General features: G+C 42.1%; 1 protein-coding gene across 6 annotated transcripts; it reads left to right on the forward strand.

The window, feature by feature from the left end:
* Positions 1 to 878: 878 nt before the first annotated feature.
* LOC127002074 (F-box/LRR-repeat protein 7-like) lies at positions 879 to 14195 on the forward strand. 6 transcript variants are annotated; one of them, XM_050867520.1, is made up of 15 exons: positions 879 to 1015; positions 2577 to 2748; positions 3083 to 3219; positions 3750 to 3991; positions 4477 to 4680; positions 5046 to 5161; positions 5509 to 5637; positions 6635 to 6741; positions 6966 to 7083; positions 7214 to 7297; positions 8043 to 8224; positions 8809 to 8996; positions 9447 to 9488; positions 9933 to 10021; positions 12390 to 14195. In XM_050867520.1, exons 2-15 carry the CDS (start codon positions 2581 to 2583, stop codon positions 12468 to 12470), a joined length of 1887 nt encoding a protein of 628 aa, XP_050723477.1. In that variant the 5' UTR covers positions 879 to 1015; positions 2577 to 2580; the 3' UTR covers positions 12471 to 14195. The 6 variants fall into 6 exon arrangements, with proteins under 6 accessions (XP_050723477.1, XP_050723480.1, XP_050723479.1 ...); XM_050867523.1 differs by having other exon boundaries at positions 12399 to 14195; XM_050867522.1 differs by having other exon boundaries at positions 9936 to 10021.
* Positions 14196 to 18576: the final 4381 nt, after the last annotated feature.

Genomic DNA, 18576 nt, shown 5'->3' on the forward strand with positions numbered 1-18576 from the left:
GGTGCTGCCTACACTTGTATTAATAGTTGTATAATCACACTCTGTCCTGCCTGGGGGTTGGGATGGCATGTTCCTCCCTTCTCCCTTGTTGTTTACCTGCAACAATAAACTATCAATCAATCAAGGGAGATTGTTCGAAGGGATCCCTGATTAAAAAAAGAGGGAAGAACGTATATATACGCGTGAAACATACTGTGAATTATATAAAAAAAAATCTCACTGCACGCGCAGGTGTCCTCTTAAAAAAAAAAAAAAAATGGAATCACTTTTTATAGCACCAGGGGAATATCCCCGCCTTACAATCATAGACAGTCATTTCTTACAACATAGATTACTTCAAACAGAAAACAACGCATAAAACATGACAAAGAGGTAGAACACCGGGAAAAAATAACACAGTATCCCCTAAAATTTTAGCAGTAGAGGGATAACATACCATCACACAACCGTACACACTCATTTCATACTTCAAACACATGAAACAACGCATAAAACCAGACAAAAAGACTGAAAAACGGAAAAAATGTAACACGGTATCCCCTTAAATATGGGACAAGGAGGATAATAATCATAATATACCAACATACAATCATTTCTTACAACACAGATAACTTCAAACACATAAAACAACGCATAAAACCAGACAAAAAGACTGAAAAACGGAAAAAATGTAACACGGTATCCCCTTAAATATGGGACTAGGAGGATAATATACCAACATAAATCATTTCGTACAACATACATCACCCCAAACACAGAGAACAAAGCATAAAATGAGACAAAAAGGCAGAAAAAAGGAGGAAATACCGCGGTGATCCCTTAAATATGGAGAAAAAGGACAGGAGGAGGAGGAGCCGAGGAGGAGGAAGAGGCCGAGTTAGCATTTAAACGGAGGGATCAGGGCGGGAGGGATGGTAGCAGGTCCTCCACTTTTGGCGCCTTATTTTCCTGTTCCCAGCCTTTGCGTGCAGTGTTCCAGCTCCCTGTAGACTCGTAAAGACATATTCTAATAGTGGTGAGCAGTACATCTTCCGCCATAGAGGAAATAAGGCAAATCAGAAGGGTTTTGTGTACGGGAGGGGAGCAGGAGGTTGGGGTGTGCGGGTTGCCCACTGGTTTTGTTTGTTTTCCTGTTTGTTGTTTGTTTGTAAGTGATTTCTAGGATCCTGTGGTGTTCTTTATGGGATTTGCTTAGTGTTGCCATGTGTTGTGTGTGGTATCTGGTTTTCTAGTGTTGGTTTGTGTTTTGAGGGTAGCCCACACCGCTGTTTTCGTGTATTTTTTTTTCCTGTTTTCAAGACCCACATGGATATAAAGTTTGGGAATTGCGTGTATTTTTGGGGGCTAGGATTTTGTGGGTTAGTTTAGTGTATTATTGTCAGTTTCTGCTTTTTTTTTCTCATGGAGGTCACACGTATTCTCGTATCGCTATTCTTGTGTTCCTCAATTCCTAGTTTTCCTTTTTTTCTGTATATCCATGTATTTTTTACCTTTTGGCAGTATGATTATTTTTGTAAGTTAACTTCATTTTTACAGACTAACTCGCTGTTCTTGCTATTACTCTAGAATCACACCCAGCTAACCCAGGGGAGAGGAGGGGAGGGAGGGAAGGTTAACATGTTTTGGTATATATCCAGAATTGCACCCAGCTCACTTTGGCAGATGACATATCTTGGTAGATTTTAATGTGCTCATCATCACTTCTAATTGTTTCTGTCATGGATTGTATATACGTATTTCTGAGATTCGAATAGGTGAGGGGGGAAGGGTTAACTCATGTAGGTATTTATCCAGAATTGCACCCAGCTAACTTATGTGGCTGACTGTCTTTTGTTAGAATTTAATATTCTAACCATAACTGTTAGTTTGTCAAGTTATTTATTTCTGAGATTCGAACAGGTGTTTCAGTGACCTTAGGTACATTGGTTACTCTTTTAGGGGAGATGTTTTACTGTTTAGTAACAAGAGGTTACTATTTTAGTGGTGGTAAATGGATGTTTACCTGGTTTACTCACCTCACCTGGTTGGCTACCCTATGCACAGTAAAAATAATCAGGCTCGATAGGCACGACCTTATGTGTGGGCAGCCCAGAACTGCTGGCATGCCAGCCCATAAATGAAAGTTATACTAAAAAAAAAAAAATGCTAGTGGGTGGAAATGTGTGCCATATGCAAATTTTTATAACAACTAGGTACACGAATATAACCCTTATCAATCCGTGAAAAAGAGAACCTCCCCCAGAGAGTGGTAAAGACCTCTTTTGAACAAATCGATGGTGACTGCACTGATGACAGTCCGGCAAAGAGTGCCAATGGTTGATACACCTAATGCAAAAATATCTATGCCTGCATTCCATTGATACATGGGGCTTGGCAACCTTGAATCTACGGCCCCTGGTAGAAGTGACCTTGGGAATAGTAAATAAGTCCGTTATAGCGTTTTTTAAATGACCTCTGTTTTTTTAAGTGTCATGTTAGTTTACTACTATTTCTCCTCTTAGAGTGTAACTGTGTACTGGGGTGAGATGGGACAGATGAGTTCGTATGACTAAGCTTTGTAATGACTCTCTTTCCAGAACAATGAGTGCTATAGGGTTATGTCTGTCAAAGTGGTCCAGGCCGGTACAGCATCGCAACGGATACAACCCCAGATGGAGGAACCGCCGCCAGGCCAATGAGACGCAAACCGAGATACCGGAGGACCTGATTGAGCCCGGCAAGGTGTTTGTCTCGGACCTGCGGAGATCGGTAAGTTCGGTGGTGGGATATTCTTGCTTTCCTCCTCTCCTTCCCTCCCTCAGTTATTCTTTACATTGCTCTCATATCTTCTTTATTTCATTTATTGCCTTCTCTGTTCACATTTTTCTTACTTTTTCATTTTATTTTTCACTGTATTTACATTTCTCATGCATCTTCATTTTATTTTTCACCTTTTGTATTTACATTTATCTTACATTGTCTGGCCCTTTTTGTAATTGTCTGCCCTTCTTTGTGATTGTCCGTGCCCCCATTTTGTAGTTGTCTGTGTCCCTTTTTGTAGTTTTCTGTGCCTTTTGTAATGTGTCGATGTGCTCCTTCTCAGGTCACGGAGCCCCTTTTGCACGAGCTGATTTCACGGTTTGTTGAGGTGGAGAATACCATCATCATTAAGGACAGAAACACCAGGAGGAGCAGAGGTTATGGCTTCGTCAAGGTGAAGACCAACGAGGACGTGGAAAAGTAAGTTGGTTAGGTTAGGAAGGAACCCAGTGCTTGTTTTATTTTTTATTTAAACCTCCAGAAATTGACCTCTCTTATGGTCACTCTTCTTAACCCTTTTTTATAAGATCAGTGATTTGCATTTTTCATTATTGTTTTTTTTTTTTTTTTTTTTTTTTTTGCCCTTGAGCTGTTTCCTTTACTGTAAAAAAAAGTCAATTATGTACTGAATCTTGATCCTCATTGTACTTATCCTTATCCACATCCAATTCCTCACCTGCAAACTCTGTTCTGTCTCTGATGCTCATCCACTCCATTAATCCATTTTGCTGGTTGTCTTTTGATACCATGTCCCTCAATGCTGCCCTCATATACTTCACAAAGTTATCCTCATTCATGCTTATCTCATGGCTGGTCTATTTGTAAATTTTAGAAATATTTTTAACTTATTACATGTATCCTTAATCATTTGTGTATTTATTTACTTTTTGACCCTAGATTTCATTTGAGGAGTCATTCCCAGCACCACTTACTCTCTTACCTCCCTGTAGGCTGCTGGCACTACCTGAAGCTGATCGCTTCATCCATGGACACGCGGTCACTATCAAGCGAGCCAAGAAGAAGATCACTCTGCCGGGTGACGATGGGTATGTGCGTCAATCCCTCTCGGACCGGGACTTCGACCTGTCCAGCCCCGACCCAGCACAGCCATCCATACACATGCTGGTGGACGATGTTTTGTTTAAGATCTTCTCATACTTGCCTACCAAGCAAGTAGTGAAGTGTGAGAGAGGTGAGTGAGGGTGCCAGGTGTTGGCTGTGTATTGTGTAGTGACTGTCATGCATTTGTTTCCCAGGTTATCTTGGATCTGTTTAGTTTGTTGATAGGGTTTCTTAGTTAGCAGATTATTTCAGAAGGAACTTATTCACTTATCTTTTATTACTCATACTGTTTTGTTACAATAAAAAGGAGTCTTCACTATTTATCTCTTGAGTTAACTCCTTTCTCTGTGACATTTGATAGCCATGTTCCTTTGTCTTTTATTATATGATTCTTTCCTTTTACATACACTAAAGAAATACACTCACATAACTGCCTTTTACCTTATTCCTTATTTACTCATATATTTCTTAATTTCCCCCTTCCCATTTACATGAAGAAACACCATTTTCACTCCGTACATGGTCTTCCTCAGTACCCATTGTTTTATTCTTCTGCTATTCTGTTGAGTCTCCACTTACACCCCAAGAATCAACAAGCTTTCCGCCCCTTTCCAGTGTGTCGGCGGTGGCAGATGCTACTACACTGCTACTACTCCAAAAAAGTCAACCTGGAGATCACCGAGGACTCTTTGGGCATTCCAGCACCTTTCTGCAAGTCCCTTGTGTCCAAGCTCCTCATCCTCTCTGGCCCCAACCTCAGGAGTCTCAAGGTGCAGAAAATTGATTTTGTCGCCCGACAGAACATCCTCAAGATCATTGGTGAGTGTGATTGAAAGTGGAAAAAAAGTTGAGGGTCTGTAGTAAGAATTGTTGAGGATATTTTATCTGTCTGTAGTAAGAATTGTTGAAGATATTTTATTTTGGCATATTTAAACATTTTGCAACCCAAGTCACATATTTAACAAGTGAGACATTTCCAGGAGTAGCTTTATGACCCTGGTTGTAGTTTGACCCTTCTGTAACATGAACCTAAAAAAAACACTCGTTACAATCCGATTGATCTCTTTTTCGGCCTCTGGAAATAGTTATGAGAACCAAATGCATCTGACAGTACTGACCGTTCTCCAGTCTCACACATATGCCCATCCTTTCACTCCTGCCCATGTCCCTTTCCTGTCCCTTAGGTCAGCTGTGTCCCCATCTGGAGGTTCTGGATGTCAGCAGAACTCGTGGGATAAACTTCCTTCAGATCTCCAGGCTGGCACAGGGCTGCAAGACTCTCAAAGGCTTCATGGCTAAGGTGTGTTGCAGTGTGCTTTTTCTGTTGTATGATTATTCTCATGACATGGTAGATTGTTTGTTTTGCTTTAGTTAACTCCATGGCTAAAGTGTGTTGCAGTGTTTCATTTTCTGTTGTGCGACTATTCTCATCGCATGGGCGGTTGTTTGTGTTGCTCGTGGAGGTTTTGCTTTAGTTTACTTCATGGCTAAGGTGTGTCTGATGTGTTTCTCCTCCCTGTGTTTCTTTTGCTATTTTGTATTTATTCTTGTCACGGAAAGTTGATTGTGTTGCTCCTGGAGGTTTTTCGCTTTACTGTCACACTTGAACTTCCTTTTATTTCCTTATTTCTTTATCTTTCCTCGCAGGACTGCACTGATTTTGACGAGAAGGCCCTGCACCAACTCCTCGAATGCTACCCTCGGTTGGAGAAGCTGGATGTGTGTGGCACTTCTGTCTATGGCAAGAACCTAAGTATTCTGCCCAGGTCGCTTAAGGTAAATATTTCCTTTTCATTCTGTCCATTTCCATGTCTCTGTGTGTGTGTGTGTGTGTGTGTGTGTGTGTTTCTCTTGTTATGTGTATGTGTGTGTGCATATTTGTTTTCTTTTAATTACACGTTTGTTTGGTGGCAATTCTACTTTGTGTTATTTATTAGTTAGTTGATAAATATCTTTGTATATCCTCTCTCTTGCCCTCCTTTTCTCTTGCCTTTGCCCTCACTCTCACTTCAAGACCTGGCAGAGCTTTTAGAGTCAAGATGAACCTTTGCAGCATGAAAGGTCAACAGTTTTCCACATTAACCCTTTCCTTGCGTGCAGCGTGGGCGCGACTATCCCCTCAGGCGCAGTCGGGCAGCCCAATTGAGGGTCTCTTTTAACCTCTGTATCTCAAAAACTATTCATCACAGCTAAAAACCAACAACACCATTGGAAAGAGGAGGTCCAGATCTATAGGAGTCGGTTATGTATGCCTCTTGCGAACGTACATGCACGTCGGTGCGTGCGTGATGATCAGCCATATTGAGGGAGCAGCAGACATTTTTTCTTCAGATTCTGGCAAGGGAGCATTGCCAACTGCAATATTTACAACTATTTGCTCAAAGAATCAGTCGGTGATGGGTGAAGCTATGCAAAAATGCCACTATATTGGGCAAGAACATCCACCAGTTACTCATCCGTAGATTTGCTCTGCTTGGCTGATATGATTTTCCACCAAATTTAGTGAAAAATCCACTCAATTGGCAATCCTGTGTTGTGAGAATTAGTGTTAGAACACTTTCATACGTGGGAGATTTGAGTGCGGGTAGAGGTCGCAGTGGGCGTTTAGCACCACCAGCAAATACGCCTAACGCCTGCTGCAAGCGTTTAGCAATGAAAGGGTTAAATGATGACGTATCCCCATCATTACCAACATAATCTATACAATTACTAGTTATTAAATTTTGTATTGGTGGGGCAACACTTTTAATCCAGTCATTTCTGTGCTTTTCAGGAGCTCTACATTGAGAGGATTCCAGAACTGTGCCACAAGAAGAACAGTATTACTCAGATTGCTGATAAGTGTCCCAACATTGAGGTTCTGGAACTGAATGAGTGTGTGTAAGTCTTCTACCAACCCACTTTTCGTTTGTTGTGATTTCCTAAAGTCTTGGAGTCCTAGGTAGTATGTGTGTGTATTTACCAAGTTGTAGTAAATAGGATTTGTGCTAAGATCAGTTGTCCTGTCTCCACACCTGCTTTCATCCAATTTTGCTTTGAATCCATGAATGTTCTTGGGTCTGATTATCTCGATGGCTTTAGTAATGCAAGTTTCTCCCCTCCAGGGTGTCTAAAGAAGACCTGGAATACTTTGGGAAGCACTGCCTTAACCTCGCCAAGCTGACCGTGTACATGCCTGTGTCTGATTTCACGCCAGCCCTGTCCCACTTCAAGAAACTCACGGTGAGCTTATTCCTTGAGACCTACTAATATCTTATGTGTTTTGGAAAGTGAGGAACACTCCTTACACAAAAAGATAATTCATTCCCTGCCTCTTATTATAAACTGACCTTGTCTCTTGGTTCTCCCTCAGGATCTCACGCTGATGGGCAACACGGTGAACCTTAACCAGCTCTTCAGTAGCCTGCCACAGCTGGAAGTGCTCAATGTTGATACAGTGAGTTGTTTAGCCTTACTGTTACTTACCTTATCACTGCCCTTACCATTGCCTCTAGGAAATAGGTAAAACTGTTTCATCAATAGAATACTGGATGAGTGAAAAAAATTACCAGGCATGTAGATTATGCGTATATGATTGGAAGTTTTAGAGATTGGATAGATTTATGGGTGGGGAGAGGAGCTGCCATGCCTACAACACCTGACCTCTTGAAGTCTCCTTATATCTCCATGTGTCCTGGATAATTCTTTTTGCCATCACCCACATCTCTTCTGCTGCTCCTTCATAAAAGAAAGGAATCTATACCATGGAAACTGACCCTCACTTTGGTTTTTACTTATTGAGTTGCATGAACTGAGCATACAGTAATTACCACCACTTCATAGGTGATGATACCCATAGCTAAGATCTTATAAATGGTAACATGCATCACTCTAAGGCTTGATATGATACATTTCTGTACTCCTGCCACAAGAGACACGTTTCTGTACTCCTGCCACAACAAAGACTTATCTCATGTGAATATTTATCATCAAAATGGCACCAATCATATTTTCCCCATAGGAGCTACCACAAGTGGTGCACCTTGTCATTTATAAGATCTGTGGTAATAATATTCTGTACATTCTTGCTTCCAGAGAGATATAGTAGTGATGGACTAGGATATATGAAGAGGGTGAATATTATATTAGTAGTGGAAATAAATAGATGGAACAAACAATTTACTAGTTGATGATGATAATAGTTTTTCCAGAGTGAAATACAGAGTGAGGACACTGACTTCTCCGTCCTTGAGAAACTGAAGAGCTTGAAGATCACCCAGGCGGCAGTAGGCAGGGCATCACTGCGGACCCTCGCCAAGTGCAAACTGCTGGAGGCGATCTACCTGTTCAAGTGGAATTCAGTACCTGATGATGCCGTGGTGGCGTGAGTAGATTCTGTGTTTATGTTTCTGCTGCTGTTGCTATCTCTGTTTTCTCTCTTGCTTTTCTTTCCCCCTCGCTTTTCTCTCCCCCTTCGCTTTTCTCTCTTGCTTTTCCTTCCCCTTTTGCTTTTCTCTCTCCCTTGCTTTTCTCTTTCACTTTTAAGGAGGGGTACTATACAAATTTGAAGGCAATTGTCCAAGGCTGAAGGAGAGAAAATATGACCTAACAATGTCCACTCACTCCCCTCTTTACAGCATCCTTTAAGGGGTCTAAAAACTGAAGAAGGTGTGTCCAAAGATGAGCAAGAGAAAGCATGATCTTATGATTTCTCTCACTCCCTTCTTTACAGCTTTCTTCGGGGTGTTTATTATTATTTTTTTTTTTTTTTGGTTGAGTTCACCGTCTCGTAATTCATGTTTTCCATAGATGTCTTTCCTTGTTTTTTTTTACTCTTTCGTTCTTCATTTGTTTGCTTCTTTCTATGTTGTTCATGTTCTTTAGTCGTTATTATATTTCTTTGTCTTTTGTGAGGTGTCCAAAGCAGAGCATGAGGAAATATGCCTAAGTGGTGCCCTCTCTCGACAGGATCATCGCGGGGTGTCCCAAACTGAACAAGCTGGTGTGTCCGAGCCTGGTGCCCGTCAAGGAGTTCGTAGACAAGGTGGACAACATCATGAAAGGGCGGTGCGGCAAGCTTGTGATCGAAGCGCGGGACTCCATCACCCTGCTCGGCCTTCACTACGACAGGAAGAAGATTGAGTTCATCCCCTCTCGTAAGTTTTTTCCCCCCGTTTGGAGCTTTCTTCCTTTTGTTCTTGTTTTTTTATTTGTTTGTTTATTTCGTTCATTCTTTCTTACCTTTTTTTTCTTTCATTTGTTTTGTTCTTTTTTCTTTCTGTACTTCCTTCCCTTCCTTTCTTTTGTTCTTTCTTGTTCTTTTTCATTCTTTTTCTGTTTTTCTTTCCATTTTTCTTTCTTTTTTTCTTTTTTCTTTTTCGCGATCCTCGAGTTTAACGTTATACCTTCGGAACGAAGCGAGCGCAAAACTCGAGAGGGTACTGTTCATGTCATAGGGGATGTTTATTTTCATCGTCTTCTGATCTAAAATAATTAAGTCGTCATTCTGATATTGCTCAAGGTTACTGGGCTGATAGTCAGGCATTTCTATCCTCCCTTAACACTTGCATATTTATTTTTCTTGATCGATATTCCTCTCTTTACAGGTAACTACGGATACATGTATGATCCCTTCAGCTATGACAGTGGTGAGTATTGGATGTTTGCTGTATTACAATTAGACACAGTTCAGTCAGTTCATGCATGGTGAGGACGTTGAGGTCACCAAAACTTTAACATACCTTGGTAGCGTAGTGCATAACAACGGTGGGTCTTGCCAGGAAGTCCACTATAATTGCTGTTTCTGGTAAAGGGTTGCCTGTAAGAACTGCTGTGGGAATATTGTGAGAGCTTCTGTTGTAGGATGCGATTTTTGTTACACAGCTGATTCACTGTCCAGTTTGGCTGACCCCTCCATCTGCAGGGAGTTGTGTGGCTAACCAGTCAACTTAAACCATGAATATTACAGCAACTTGCACGAGAGGCTTTTCAAACAGTCAAGCTGAGGCGCCAATAGGTGTAAGAGTATGGGCTTTAATGTCCTTGAATTCTATATAATTAGAGTACTAATGCCTTGCTGGTCTTCCTTGCAGCAGAATCGGACGACTCAGATGTCAGCTTTGATGGTGGTTGGTACGACAGCGACATCGACTTTCCTGAATACTACCTCGATGAGCAGGATGTGAGTGCCAAGTCTTCTCTTTCTCTCTTTAATAATTTTTTGGGGTGAATGTGCACTGATATTATTAGTAGTGTAATGTAGTGTATGATTGCAGCTTATCCAGTCCAAGGTTCAGTTTGTACAGTGCCCTCCCGAGTTTCCTGCTTGCTTCGTTCCGAAGGTATAGCGCTAAACTCGGGGTATTGAAAACAATGAAAAAGCACTTATTGGTTCCAACCTGTGGAGAAACTGGCTTTTTTTCCGACTTTACTCCCTTGTTATCAAAATACGTACCTTGGTAAAAGGAAGAAGATGGGAATTGGGTGGTTTGCTTTGAAGCTGCAATTGAAGGCGGCTGCCTTACAATTGGCTGGCATTTCTGAAAACACGCTTGTGATTCGTTGAGTCCAATGACATCATCGACGCTGCTCACTGAATCAGCAGCCTCACTGCTTTAAGGTGGTGTCACACTGACCAATTTCCTCCAACCGTTGGGGCTACGCGCCCAACAGGGAGCAAGTTGTTGGTCATCCGTAAGCTGGTGTCACACTGCCTTTTTCCTCCGACTGCATTGGCGGTAGGGGCAACTGGCAACTCCAACTTTTCCGGGTGTGAGTCACACACAGCCAAGGTCGGTTGCCCATAAACAAAGCAGTCGCCCTGTGTCCACGTGGCGTCGTCTGCTAAAGTAAGGGCTGTCGTGGCTTGTGCTGTCGTTACCCAAGTTATGGACATATTGCTGCAGTTAAATGGAAGGGAGAAGCAGTTGTGGGCACGATTATGGCTTCAAGGATGGAGGGACAAGAGTGTTTACCCAAAACTTGTCTGAGAACTGGGTAAATTTCCAGAACATCATCCGTGGGACACTGTTGGACAAACCTATTTTTTCTGGTAGTTTTCGGTGTGTTATGGAATAGTCTGCTAGCTGTTTTTGTCGCAAATCATTAAATCACTAATATATTGATTGACTCTTCAATGCCTGTTGTACGTGCACCAGCCACCACAGTGGCAAAATAGCTCCCAGAGAGGTTCAATGGACCGTATTGGCTATACAGGCAGCACCACACGTGGCCACTCATTGAACTGTCAAAGCAGTACTTTCTATAGTACTCAAGTTATGTACTAGAGTGCGTCTGAGGCTACCTCCAGGATGCAAGTCCTTGGTGCCGCCACTGCTCCAAGTCAACGTCTGCACACACTTTACTCCTATCCGATTTCCTGACTACTATTTGACATGGAGAAAAACTGAAGTCGGGCAGGAGTGAAGGGTGTGCAATCATCGGCTTGGGGCGACGGCGGCATCATGGCCATGTATCCCGAAGACAGCCTCAGACGCACTCTAGTCTATAACTTGACTCTATGGAAAATTCAGCTAGAAAGTTAGGTGGCCACATGTGGCACTGGCTGTATAACCAATACAGTCCATTTACTTACTGTTTCCATATTTCACTCACCACTCACAAAGATCACAAGTGGACAGACCAGAACAAAACCAGGCACATTAACACACATTTTTCCTGCTGTGTTTTCACCCAGCGCGCATGCGTGGTGGACAGCAGAACGACTTATTTCAGCGAGGAGATATTTCTCGCAACACCGGCCAGTGTAGTGGATCACCGCTGCCATGTCTCGTCATGCACCAGGAACACAACACCGGGAGTCCTACAGTTTTCATTGACTGGAGAAAGAACGTTTTTTAGGCTGTGGTTCCATAGCACGGGATGTTCTCTTATCTTGTCAATCAAATAGTAAACAAAGCAGCTCTGCCAGTCCACTTTACGAGTCTCTTGGTGGGCCATCTTCCACTGCTCCTCACTCCTCAGCCACTGCCGTCGTCTGTTTACATACAGCCGCGCGGTGCCCACGTTCCCACACTCATACCCACAACCGTTTTCCATTCATAAAGACAACCAGCAACTCGCTCCCGGTTAGGCATATGGGCGACCACGGTTGCCCGTAGCCCCAATGGTTGGATGAAAATGGCCAGTGTGACGCCGCCTTTGAAGGCAGTGTGCATCACGCTGACGGTAGGTAGACGTGACCCATACATGTCAAAGCAGCGCAAAACTCGGGGTAGTAATGCACGAAAGTCGGGATGGTGAGAATTTAGGACTAAGCGCGAAACTCGAGAGGGTAGTGTACACTATGCAAGCTGACTAAATGATTTTTAGAAGGGAGGATCTAGTCACCTAACCTAAACTGACATTCTGTTTTGTCTTCTTTTACTGTCTTCTTGCAAGAACTGTGCCATAACAGTATAGTTTATATTTTACATTTAATGCAAATTTCTTCAACATTTATTATGTTAAAATGAGGGTCTGCTGTACTATTGCTATTATTATTGGTAATATTATTATGCAGGGTATAGCACGATTGGTAATGGTAATAGTTTTTGCAGTTCGATGATGATCTCTTCGAGGCGGCGGTGATGCTGGCGGCCTGGAATGTGCCCGACTCTGGCCACTACTGAGGCGTGTGTGTGTGTGTGTGTGTGTGCGTGTAGTGTAAGAGACTGGAGGCTGTGGTGCAGCATTCATAATTTTTTTTGTGGCCGTAATATCTCAGCTATTTTTGTATGTATATAATCTTTTCTCAGCTTAATAAGTATCCACAAACTGTATTGCCTCTCAATGGCTGCTGTGGAGGTATTTATACATATGTAAAGAAAACAGTTTGGTATGTTGACATGTGGAATTCTTGAGCAAGAAACTAGAATTACATAATTATCACATGTAGTGTGGAAAATAACACAAACCCATGAATGGTAATTTAAATTTTCTTTAATTTAATTCCATGTGCTGCATATACTCCTGTAAAAGTCAACCCTCTCCCCACATGGCTGTGATTTGTTCCAATGCTTATACACCTTATCACTCATGAGTTTGCATTCCTAAACATTCACAAACATCAATGCAGAGTATGTTGAAACCATCCATCATGACACATTGTTTCTTCCTACTTTATATACAGGCAAATCCTGACATTACTGGCAAGTATTATCTTATACTCAAACTATACAGATCAGTGCAAACCCTTAGAGCAGTAGCTTCCCTGAACTTGGCCTGAGAAGGTTGTCCCAAGAATTTGACTTTTGTACGTGTATGTGCAGTAAAGAATCATACTTCTGTTATTAATTTTGAATGCTAGTAATTAATGAAAAGTGTTTCTTATCATATATTTGTATTTAAACGTATAAAAGAGACAACTGAGACTGACTCGTAATCTTATGTTATTTGAGGGCTGATTATTGTTTCCTGTACAATATGTAGTCCATCATTTTCTTGGTTCATCCACTTTCTCTGTGATAATAGGTATAATCATAATCATGCTCCAGTTCCTGCAACACATGCTGTTTGTCTTCCTTGGTGTGTGTTGGTCGTGCACAAGACATGCTGTTTGTTCTCCTTGGTATGTGTTGCCCTGCACAACACTCGGTCTTCTTAGTCTTGACGGCTGTTGCCTACACTGTCTATCTTTTTTTTCTTTTGTTGTTTCTTTCATTCGCTTTTTTCCAGCCCTTTTTCTTTTCCATCTTATTGTTCATGTTCTTTATTGTTTAGTATTTATCCGATGTTCTATTCACTCAGTCTTTGTCTTACAGCTATTGCTGCTCTCTGTTTGGGCAGTTCTTACCTACACTCACTTTTACTTGTGTTCATATGGGGCTGCTGTTTTGGGGTGGGATTGTGGCTTAGGACTGGATTCCCTGTAATGTCACACAGCAGCACTTGGGTTCAAACAGCCTTGCCCCGACTCTTTAACTTCCATGGCTTGACACACTAATCCACTAGACCGCCACGCCACATATCACTTGGTGGTCAGCGGTAACGGCCAGTATACTTACGTGCAGGTTCCTCATTTTAAGTTAACTCATGTGTTTTTGGAAGAACAGAGATGAGCATGTTGTTTCAAAGCCAACTTATTTCTTACTTTACACATTGTGCTTAAATACATTGATGCTATTTAAATGCCTTGAATCACCATGTATTCGTGTGGAAGCACTGATGTTGGTTTGTGTAAAGGTTAAGCCCCAGCCAAGGCTATGGTATGGTTGGCTGCATTGTTTTTGAGTAGACTGATTCTGTGTGTGGAACCTGTGTTGTATGGAAGGACTTAAGGTTTAAATGTGTAAAGGGTAACCCCCTCCAAGGATATGATATGTACAATTAAGGAACAAATATAATCCCTCAGAAAAGCAGTGTCTGTGAAAGTCAACCTTTTAAATTCGGCCTAAGAAATTAATGCAATAGAACATAAGGTTTATATGCGTAAAAGTTAATCCACTCCAAGGATATGATAAGGAACAGTTTTAACTCAGAAAAGCAGTGTCTGTGTGTCATCCTTTTAAACTCTGCATAAGAAACTAAACTTCTACAGGATTGGATATAGAAATGTTAAATATTTCATCTCGAGCACATGGATTTGACACAGTTTTGGTAGGAGTTTTGGGTATTTCCAGGGGTAATTTTATTAGTTGGTAGTGTGACCGGTAGCAGCGAGAAAAATGAGAAAAAATCACCCCTCACACAAACCATCTCGTAATATATATCAAAGCATTTTGGGGGGGTTGATATGAGAGGTAAACTGAAGAAATAGAAAAGAGAATATCAGGGTTTTTAAGCATATGGCAAAGATAAAACCTAAGAAACCCAAAACTTTTCTAATACAATGCGAAGATTTTAGAACAGGTAAGAATTAGACCGTTAAAAAAGAAAGACCCAAGAAACTACCAAAACAAATACATAAATAAATAGATAAAAGATAATATAGATAAACTAAAGAGGGGTAGAAACATAAACAAAAACATCCTCAAGGGACTGTCTAGCAACCCCCCCACAAAAAAACAATAGATAAAAATGAAACTAATAGAAATGGGATCAAATCAAATAATAGAAGTATAGTATGGATGGCGAGTGAGTGAAGTGACGCGCCCCCGGAAATGTGCTCCCTATTAAGTAGTTGTATATATATTTTTTGCAGCTAAGGAGACAGTTCAAGGGCGTAAAGTAAAAAAAAAACAGAGGTCAAAGGAGTGTCCAAAAAGAGAGGTCAATTTCGGGAGGAGAGGTGTCCTGATACCCTCCTCTTGAAAGAGTTTAAGTCGTAGGCAGGAGGAAATACAGATGAAGGAAGATTGTTAGGATCAATTGAACAATTGCCCCCCAGACCGCTCTGGTTTGGCAGAGTTGGGGGGCAATTCTTCAGTTGATGACATGACTACAGTGGGCGGCCAAAACCTCACCGATAGACCTGACATCAGGGGATCAAAACCTCAGCAGCTGACCTGACCTTATCTTAACACCTCGACGGTGGGCCTGACATCAGAGGATCAAAACCTCACCCTAACATTTTTGACTAACCTGACACAACTTGTGATCAGTTTTAGCACCATTGGGTTCATGTATTCTGTCTATTGTTTGACATGGCCCGTGACACATTCAAGCCTGTCGTGCTCCCTGACTGAGGATCCTTTGCCTGTGATCAATTGGCTTAAACAACATCGACTTTCTTCACTCATATTTGCAAGAATTTGTGGTGCGACCGATTTTTTGCCAATGCATTTGAAAATCACTATTAATATTTTCCACTCAATTCCCTATGTGAGAAATGCAAAAAATAAAGTGCTCCACATATGCTGTGTGTTCTCATACCCATTTAGTATACATTTACATAACAATAAAACTATTAGTTATAAATAATGCAATATATAGAATATAAGATTATGCATAATAAATGGCATAAACCAAATATAATATATAATTTCCGATATTTCTAGTTGGGGGGGCGATTCTTCAGTTGAGCAGAGTTGGTGGGGCGAATCTTCAATTGGGAACTCTGGGGGGGCAATTCTTCAATTGATCCGATTGTTCCAGAGTTTACTAGCGTGAGGGATGAAAGAGTGAAGATGCTGGTTGACTCTTGCATAAGGGGTTTGGACAGTATAGGGATGAGCATGAGTAGAAAGTCGTGTGCAGCGGGGCTGTGGGAGGAGGGGAGGCATGCAGTTAGCAAGTTCAGAAGAGCAGTCAGCATGAAAATATCGAAAGAAGATAGAAAGAGAGGCAACATATAGCGACAGAATTTGAGAGGTAGAAGTCTATCAGTATGAGGAGGAGAGCTGATGAGACGAAGAGCCTTTGACTCCACTCTGTCAAGGAGAGCTGTGTGAGTGGACCCCCCCACACACATGAGATGCATACTCCATACGAGGGCAGACAAGGCCCCTGTAAATGGATAGCAACTGTGCGGGGGAGAAGAACTGGCGGAGACGGTACAGAACGCCAAGCCTCGAGGAAGCTGAATTAGTAAGAGATGAGATATGAAGTTTCCAGTTGAGATTTTGAGTTAAGGATAGACCGAGGATGTTTAGTGTTGAGGAAGGTGATAGCTGAGTGTTGTCAAAGAATAGGGGATAGTTGTTTGGAAGATTGTGTCGAGTGGATAGGTGGAGAAACGGTGTCTTTGAGGCGTTGAAGGACACCAGGTTCCTCTTGCCCCAGTCGGAAATAATAGTAAGGTCTGAGCGTTCTGTTGCCTCCAGCCTTGAATCGTTAAGTTCCTGTAGGGTGGGTCTTCTGTTAAAAGAAGTTGAGTAATGCAAAGTGGAATCATCGGCGTAAGAATGGATAGGACAGTTCGTTTTGGAAAGATCATCAATGAACAACAGAAAGAGAGTGGGAGATAGGACAGACCCCTGTGGGACACCACTGTTAATTGGTTTAGGGGAAGAACAGTGACCGTCTACCACAGCAGAAATAGATCGGTCAGAAAGGAAACTGGAGATAAAGGTACAGAGAGAAGGATAGAAACCGTAGGAGGGTAGTTTAGAAAGCAAAGATTTGTGCCAGACCCTATCAAAAGCTTTTGATATGTCCAGCGCAATAGCAAAGGTTTCACCAAAACGGCTAAGAGAGGATGACCAAGAGTCAGTTAGGAAGGCTAGGAGATCACCAGTAGAACGCCCCTTGCAGAACCCATACTGGCAATCAGATAGAAGGTCAGAAGTGGAAAGGTGCTTTTGAATCTTCCGGTTAAGGATTGATTCAAAAGCTTTAGATAGATGAGAAAGTAAAGCTATAGGACGGTAGCTTGAGGGATTTGAACGGTCACCCTTCTTAGGCACAGGCTGTATGAAGGCATACTTCCAGCAGGAAGGAAAGGTAGATGTTGACAGGCAGAGGCGAAAGAGTTTGACCAGGCAGGGTGACAGCACGGAGGCACAGTTTTTAAGAACAATAGGAGGCACTCCATCAGGTCCATAAGCCTTCTGAGGATTGAGGCCAGAGAGGGCATAGAAAACATCATTTTGAAGAATCTTTATAACAGACATAAAAGAGTCAGAGGGGGGATGAGTAGGAGGAATCTGCCCAGAATCGTCCAGAGTGGAGTTTTTAGAAAAAAGTTTGAGAGAAGAGTTCAGCCTTAGAGATAGATGAGACGGCAGTGTTGCCGTCAGGACTGAGGAGTGGAGGGAAAGATGAAGAAGTGAAGTTGGAGATGTTTTTGGCTAGATGCCAGAAGTCACGGGAAGAGTTAGAAGAAGCAAGGTGTTGACATTTTCTATTTATAAAAGAAGTTTTGGTAAGTCGGAGATGCTCAGCGAAGGGAGAGTGGGTCAAGATGTGCTCCACTTTAGAGTTCAAATGGTCAAAGAATTTTACATAGTTAGTAGAGTTAGGTGAGAGATAAACAGCACAGATATATTTAATAATAGAATGACAATGAAGTCTTAGCCAGAAGGTGAAAAATTCAGAAGAATCAAGGTCGTGGGCACGAGGGTAAGTGGTGTCGTTGCGCACGTAGGCGCAACATCCAGCTGTGGATTGAAATTTAGGATAGAGATAGTAGGAGGGAAGAGTAGAGATTGCTGTCAGTAGCCTCAGAAACCTGTGTTTCGGTGAGGAAGAGAAGGTGAGGTTTAGAGGAAGAGAGATGGTGTTCCACAGAATGAAAATTAGAACGAAGACCGCGAATGCTGCAGAAATCAAGACACCTCTCGATCGGGTCGGCAGCCAGAAGGGTAGTCTTCCCTGGAGGAATTTGTGGTTCCCCCCCCCAGGCGGGGACTCCGCGGCATGATGTATAGGTGTGACATTTTTAAATTTGAATTTTGGGAAAAGGTGTATATGTTGTGTGAATGTAGTGCGGTGTGGACAGAGAGAGGATCTGTCTTTAGAAAGCATGCTGAACTACTCTCCGGTGCTGGTGAGACAATAGGGAAACGGTTATAGTCTGTTCAGAGCATGAAGGCGGTTCAGGGTGGAGCTGGTATCCTCTAGCCATTGTACCAAATCAGCCTTCGTATATACATGCATCTTTTTCTCTTATCTCCCATCCATGTGCTATTTGAAAGTGATATTTTATATATTCTGTATATAGTAAAGGAAGCTACATAGTACAATGAGTGTCGATGTTTAGGATTATAACAAGGATTTGTATAAATTCTATGACATGTGGCAGGGATTTTTTCCCATGTTGCCACGTTGTGGTGGTGGTGGTGGTGGTCGGTGTGTCCCCCTAGGTCGATCCCTCCCCCGGGTCGAGAGGGAGAGAGAGAGATAAACAGGTGGGTTGTG

The sequence above is a fragment of the Eriocheir sinensis genome, chromosome 22 (genome assembly GCF_024679095.1).
Source record: "Eriocheir sinensis breed Jianghai 21 chromosome 22, ASM2467909v1, whole genome shotgun sequence".
Taxonomy (NCBI): Eukaryota; Metazoa; Arthropoda; class Malacostraca; order Decapoda; family Varunidae; genus Eriocheir; species Eriocheir sinensis.